Here is a 6,806-nt window from a genome sequence, read left to right as displayed (position 1 = left end):
AGCAATAAGTTGCTGATACTTTGGTCTTCTTGATGATTTCGGTTTATGCGGTTGCGAATCAGATCTTATAGCATCACTATCCATTAAAATTTTTTCATAATTTTGCAAATCTTCATCGGTATAGCTCTTTGGTATTGTTAATTCAGTCATCAGTTCCCAAAGGCCTTTTGTTCCTTCATACCTTTCATCACCAACAATGATATCATCTCCATCTATTTCAACCTCCATTTTTCCAATGTACATTTTATCTCCAACTTTGTTCACTTCGAAAGGTCTTTTCTTTTTTTGATCGACTGACAGGCTTTTGATCATCTTTTCATTGCTCTCGATGATCGGCTTGAACAGCTTGCTCACATCAACTTGAAAATTCGTATCTGAAATGTTGTCATTCACGCTGTTCTGATAAATCCTCTTTCGTCTGTCATTAATTTCTTTCACAATTTCATCCCTTTTATTCAGGTCTTGTATTTTAAAGAAAAACATCTTTTTAAAATACGTGGAAAAAAAACATAAATTGGTTTTACGACTACGTTGATCCTTTCTTAAACATGTTATTGAACGTTTGAATCGCATCTTCTCTTCCTTTTTGAATCAAGTTTTCTTTAGTAACTTCATCTATTCCCTTTTTGGTTTTGGTTCGTATTTCCTCCATCAAGGATTTAAATTTTTGAAGCTCATCAAGAATCAATTGAAACTCTGAATCGTTTATTTTCCCGTCCATCAACGCTTTGGAAATGTGCTCGCTAATCGTATTCAATTTCGACTCAGCCAACACTTTGATCTTTTCATGCTTCTCCGCTTTTAATGCTAGTTTTTTGTTGACTTGCCCTCCGACAATGGATAAAAAACCCATGCCAATAGCCACACCTTCACACGCAATCGCCGCAGGACTAGCAATAATGGTTGACAAAAGCCCAATTCCAGTCGCACCTAAAGCAATGCATAAGGCTTGCATTACATTGTCCACATTCGAAATGATCCTAAACACACGATGGTACTTTTTGCTTAGATGAACTCGCTTTGCTTTTCACTCTCTATCTCTTTCTGAATCTCGCTTATTTTCTGAAGCCTATAAACATGCCCTCCTTCATCTGCAGGAGCTGATGGAAGAACTGGATAAAGTTTTTCATTCAATATTTCCATTTTTTATTAAGAAAAAAAACTATTTTAAATCAATGTAGTTAATCTTACAAAGTTTTTCTCCTTTTTTAACAACCACGTCCTGTTTGCTGTTACTATTCACGTCCATAATAACATCATCTACAGACTCTGAAATAATAACTTCGTTTTTTCTATAATTCAATTGATCAGTAATTTTATTCATTAATGTTATCACTGCAACACCTTTCTCCAAATTCAGCCCAATGGATAAAGCTATCATTGTATGTGAGAGAGCAGCAAATTTAATGTCTTTCTGGGCAAAAATCTCATATTGTTCGTTAACGTTGAAATAAGGTGGATGATCTAACGTTTTCGTAGACACAATAATGTTGTTTGGTCTTCTTTCCTCCAACTCTCTAACCCTCTCTTCCAAAATTTTTAATTGCAAATCCAAACTATGAACTTCTGCTGAGGCAACATTTCTAAAAAACTTGTGAGGAGCATGCATTTTACATATTAAAAATAAATTTTTAGATCATTTTTGCAAACTTAACAATTCATTATTATCTACCCATGAATTAAACGAGTCTGGATATCCCAACCATTTGACTAACGACTTGCTCTTGGTTTTGCGAATGATTTTTTCAATTCTGAATATGTCTTGATGCGTCTTTTGTATCTCCTGTTCGTTGCCTTGAATTTCTTCACCGTTAGCGTCAGAGATTTTATACGTGGGCGGATTCGTATACTGAACTTTTGACACGGTAAAAACCTCCTCAGTCCATCTCGGCGTATAGCCCTTTTCAAAATGAGACTTCTTTTTTACGATCCGCACTTGATCACCCATTAATAATTTTGGATCTTTTCTTTCTTTCTGTTTACCATTCAGACTCCACCAGACCTTATATTTATTCTTTTCATCGCTAGCTTCCACTGGTGTCATTTTGATAGAAGAGTGCTTTGTGTTGTTGTAACTTTTCACCATCTCATTCAATACGTCAATGTATTTATTGGTATTGTTAGCTGAAAAATATTTAAACATTCTCTCTTTCATTGTTCTATTCCATCGCTCGACAACACAACTTTTTTCCTCGTTTTCAGTGGAGTATAATTGTACACCCAAAGCTCTCACATGCCTGTTGTAAAATTCTTTTCCTTTATCCACCCACATTTTGACACACTTTCTCTCCTCAAATATTTTGCTTAGAGCGATAGCTACATCAAGATCTGTTTTGCTTTTTAACGGAACGATCCATCCATACTTTGAAAACACGTCGATCACCATGAGTAAATATTTTACGCCGTTGTTGAATTTTGAAAACGATTGCATATCAACCAAATCAGCAGCCCATATTTCATCAATGTCATTCACAAACACTTTTCTTTTTTTAAAATGATGAATCACCGGTTTATGAAGCTCCTCTGCAAGTTGATCCGTCCATTTCAAATCGCTCACACCAAATCCTTTTGTTGCTGAAGGTGATTCATGCGATGAAACAAACTTGCATTTGGTTATCCCACAAGAGTTACAAGTTCCTTTAAGCATATGTCTGTTGTTTTTTGTGATTTCGTTTTTCAAGTGAATGGTTTCAGTCTCTCTTTTGCATTTAACGCAGTACATTTTAACATATATAAAAAAGTTTATATAAAAATGGAAGTGATGAAATTGTCGTGTAAAATTGGAAAAACCAAAAGAAACAACAGCAAGCTTTTACCAAGAAGCATTCGAGGAATCATCGTTGGAAAGTCTGGATACGGAAAAACAACGTTGCTGCTCAATTTACTGCTCAGACCTGGATGGCTCGATTATAACCGCTTGCAAGTGTTTGGAAAATCCCTTTTCCAACCCGAATACAAAATACTCAAAAGATCCTTCGAAAATAAACTTCCTAAAAAGGATATTGTTGATTTGTTAACGGATGATGTACAAGACGAAATGGAAAAATTGAATTTAATCCATGAAGATGTTATTAACGATCTTTCAAAAAAATATTCCGACAATTATGATATGGAATGTCAATTTTTCGAAACAGCAGAAGATCTTGATTCATCTAAAAACAATTTAATGATCTTTGACGATTTGCAATTGACCAATCAAAACAAATGTGAAAAATAGTATATCCGAGGAAGACATTCTAACGTCGACTGCTTTTATCTCGCTCAAAACTATTTCGAGATTCCAAGACATACCATCAGAGAAAATGCTAACTTTATTTGTCTCTTTAAACAAGACCAAAAAAGCGTTAATCACATTTATCAAGATCACGTTTCCTGCGATATGAAGATAGAAGAATTTAAAGCCTTTTGTAATCATTGCTGGAATGAACCTCACGGATTTGCCGTCATTGATCTCTCTTCTAAAAAGAACGAGGGAAAGTATCGAAGTGGGTTTGATGATTTTTTATTTTTCTAAAACAATTTAAAAAATAATTATTATTTAAAAAATGTCAGGTATAATCATCGATGTAGATGGAAAATCAAGTGTTATCACCACTGAATTTTTGGATAAAATCGTTTTTAACGAAGGAAAAAGTTATGAAATGGCTTTTCTCGGTCTTGAAACTTACAACAGCATTCCAAATGTAAACAGTAAAAACAATTCTTTCAAATACAGCATGAACAATGGAGCTAATTGGGAAAACATTATCATTCCATCAGGAAGCTATGACATTAAAGACATCAATGAGTATTTGCAAAGGTCTATTTTAAACACAATAAAAACAGCTCAACGTGGAAGTTATATTATTGCAAATAAAATTAATTACTCTCCAAATAACCTTCAAATTGGAATCAATCTTAACACTTTAAAATCAACCATTAAACTTAGTTTGAATTATTTGATTGACTTTAACGTGGAGAATAGCATCTCTTCAGTTTTAGGGTTTACTAAAAGAAAATTAAATTCCAATTCCGAATACGAGTCGGATCATATTGTTAGAATTTCAAGCATTAACACCATCAGAATCGTTAACAACGTTATCGGATCATCCTATATTAATGGAACCCAATTAAATTGCATTTACTCCTTTTATCCAAATGTTAGTCCAGGTTTTAAAATCATCGAGAGACCAATGCATTTGATTTATCTTCCTGTTAAACTGTTTGAAATTTCAACAATGGTTACTCGTATCATTGATCAGAATGGAGATTTGGTTGATTTTCGTGGAGAGGATATTACAATACGATATCATATTCGAGAAGTGAAATAAATAATTTTTTAATACATAAAAATGAGCAATTATCAAAACATCAAAATTAACATCTCGCAGAGTCAATCTGATAAAATTAAAAAAGCCATGCATGATAAAACCGATACTAGCATTAAGCTTTCTCATCAAGACTTGAACGGTAAACATGTTCTCGCTATCACTAATGCGCAATTGAACAAAATTAGAAAAGCGTATGAAGCTGGTAAAGGAGTCACTCTTAAATTAAGCAAAAGACAAATTGCATACAACTCGAAAATAGAAGGAGGTTTCATCGGAGCTCTTTTACCGTTACTAGGTATGATAGGCAGCACTCTTGCCACAAAAGTAGTTCCTGCTCTAGCTACTGGATTGCTAGCAGGTGTAGGTTCTTCTGCTGGCTCTGCTATGGTTGATAAAATTGCTGGGCGAGGTCTTTTTTACATGAGCAAAAATGGAAAAGGAATGAAGATAAAAACTTTAGGTGGAGAAGGATTGTTTATCACCCCATGGACTAAAAATGTTCACGGTGATGGACTCTTCATTAAAACTGGAAAAGGCTATCAATTTGTTGGAGCTGGATTATTACTCGGACCTAACTCACCCTTTAATAGCATACCCTTTTTAGGTGCTATTCTATGAAAATCGCTTGTTAAAAAATTCGGATAAACTTTTTAAGAAATTAAAAAAATGATCGACTTTCAATGGATTGACGTAGAAGGAATTGTTTTACCCAATGAGGCTTTAACTAACTTTCAATTGATAAAGGCTGCTAAACAGTTAAAATTGAAAAACTTTCGAGGTGTTTTTGTGAGGGATGATTTACCAAAAAAGACAATGAAAAAAGAATGTGGAATTGTCAACACAGGAGATTCAAGCACTGGTGGGTTTCATTGGGTGTGTTGGTTTAAAGACGGTGACAAAAAGTATAGTTTTGATTCTTACGCTCAGCCTCCTCTTGTTGAGCTGGTCGACTACTTGATAAGTCCAGTTTATTATAACAGTGAAAGAGTACAATTTGGTAACACTTCTTATTGCGGCCATTTGTGTCTTTACGTCTTGAAAAAATTGAATGAAGGTCTTGACTTTCAAGAAGTTATCAATACCTTGTGGTGAAATTTTTAAAGAATAAAGTTTTTTAAAAATAACAAACCATGAATGTTATCCGTTCCCATCTTCACAATGTCTACACCGAAGAAATCAACAAAGTCGCTCTCAGCGCTAACGACGACAAAAGACACATCTTACAAGACGGCATTCACACCTTGGCTATTGGACACTACAAAAAAAGGCAATAAACCAAGCGAAGAACAGGCATCTTGAAGAACTGGTATAAAAATAACATGATTATTTTTATACTTCTTCTTGATTTTTAAAGACGACTCTTAAGTATTGGTTTTGTCCAAGAACATGATATGAAGTGTTCACCATTTTTTATGCATCCTTAAGTATGGGAAGGGTCAATGCGCTAGAACCGCCTTTTAACTATATATAAGAAGAATAACCATAAGTTTCAAATAAACAAGAGATATTTGTATAGAAAAAGAAGAACCAAAAAGAGGTTTAAAAAACAGTATCGAACACCACGATTGAGAGAATATTATTTGTATTTTACAAACGTAATGAATAAGAGTGCTAACCATTACACACTAATAGAACGTTTATTGAGATATATTGTATAATAGTATATTTTGAGGACGGTAAATACAGCATTAACCTTTTAATGATTAAACCTTGCACATTCCTAAGCAAGTGCGCCCCAGACCCTCAACTCAATTCCAACCTCCATATACTCTTCTACATGAACCTAGAACCCATGCCTCCTTTATCCTTTACCTCATCATCACATTAGAAACAACTAACAAACGTAAATAAATTATTTATTAAAAACGCCGTCCTCAAAATACATACTTAAAATACATGCTAATGGTTTAAGTTTTGGGACACAATTATTTTTTTTCATTGCTATTGTGTATTTTGTTTTAGAAATAAATTTCTGTTATATAATATTTAAATGAAAAATTCCATAGACCTACATAAAAAAAGGTAGCAGCCGATAGATTAAAATATTCACCTGAGCAATTGCAAAAATTAGAATTGTTTCAATTCTAGTGGAACAAAACAGCTGAAAATTAGTGCTCAACCATTTTTAAGGGTACTGAATCCAAATGTATAGAGAAAATAATACAAATAAACGTTTTTGACCGCCATTTTTGATTTAGAAATGTTGAAGAAAAAGTTTTTGTCTTTTTACGCTTTCACTAATTCCTGGAGTTGCCCAACTTTCATCGGCTTGATAGATTTTCAGATAAAAGAGGAGATATTAAACCATCTTAATATAAAAGATGGTTTTGGTATTTTGAATCATTATGAGGATATGTTATTTTGAACTTTAGAATGAAAATGCCTTATTTGGGCACATGTTCCCCATTATGGACATTTTGGTGTTATCTTTTCCTGAATAATTCAAGATATAGTGGAAGATATCGGCTGGCAATTTGTATCTGACAATTTGTGAGG

The 6,806-nt window shown here is 33.6% G+C and overlaps 1 protein-coding gene across 1 annotated transcript; it reads left to right on the top strand.

Annotated features, from left to right (window-relative positions):
- Positions 1-389: 389 nt before the first annotated feature.
- LOC149882222 (uncharacterized) lies at positions 390-4,412 on the top strand. The gene is made up of 2 exons (XM_090067572.1): positions 390-2,242; positions 3,584-4,412. Exons 1-2 carry the CDS (start codon positions 2,103-2,105, stop codon positions 4,308-4,310), a joined length of 867 nt encoding a protein of 288 aa, XP_089923698.1. The 5' UTR covers positions 390-2,102; the 3' UTR covers positions 4,311-4,412.
- Positions 4,413-6,806: the final 2,394 nt, after the last annotated feature.

Source organism: Hydra viridissima, unplaced genomic scaffold, assembly GCF_058129835.1.
Source record: "Hydra viridissima isolate aposymbiotic clone 2 unplaced genomic scaffold, HvirCarnegie_v1 scaffold_11, whole genome shotgun sequence".
Lineage (NCBI taxonomy): Eukaryota > Metazoa > Cnidaria > Hydrozoa > Anthoathecata > Hydridae > Hydra > Hydra viridissima.
Note: the sequence above shows the minus strand (reverse complement) of the source record. Positions and strands in the feature narration are given on the sequence as shown.

Excerpts from the sequence above, each read along its gene's own strand:
- LOC149882222 (XM_090067572.1), top strand. The coding sequence starts at position 2,103 with ATGTATTTATTGGTATTGTTAGCTGAAAAATATTTAAACATTCTCTCT. Across the intron at positions 2,243-3,583 it reads AAAGCTCTCACATGCCTGTT|TGTTATCACCACTGAATTTT; the intron begins GTAAAATTCTTT and ends TGGAAAATCAAG.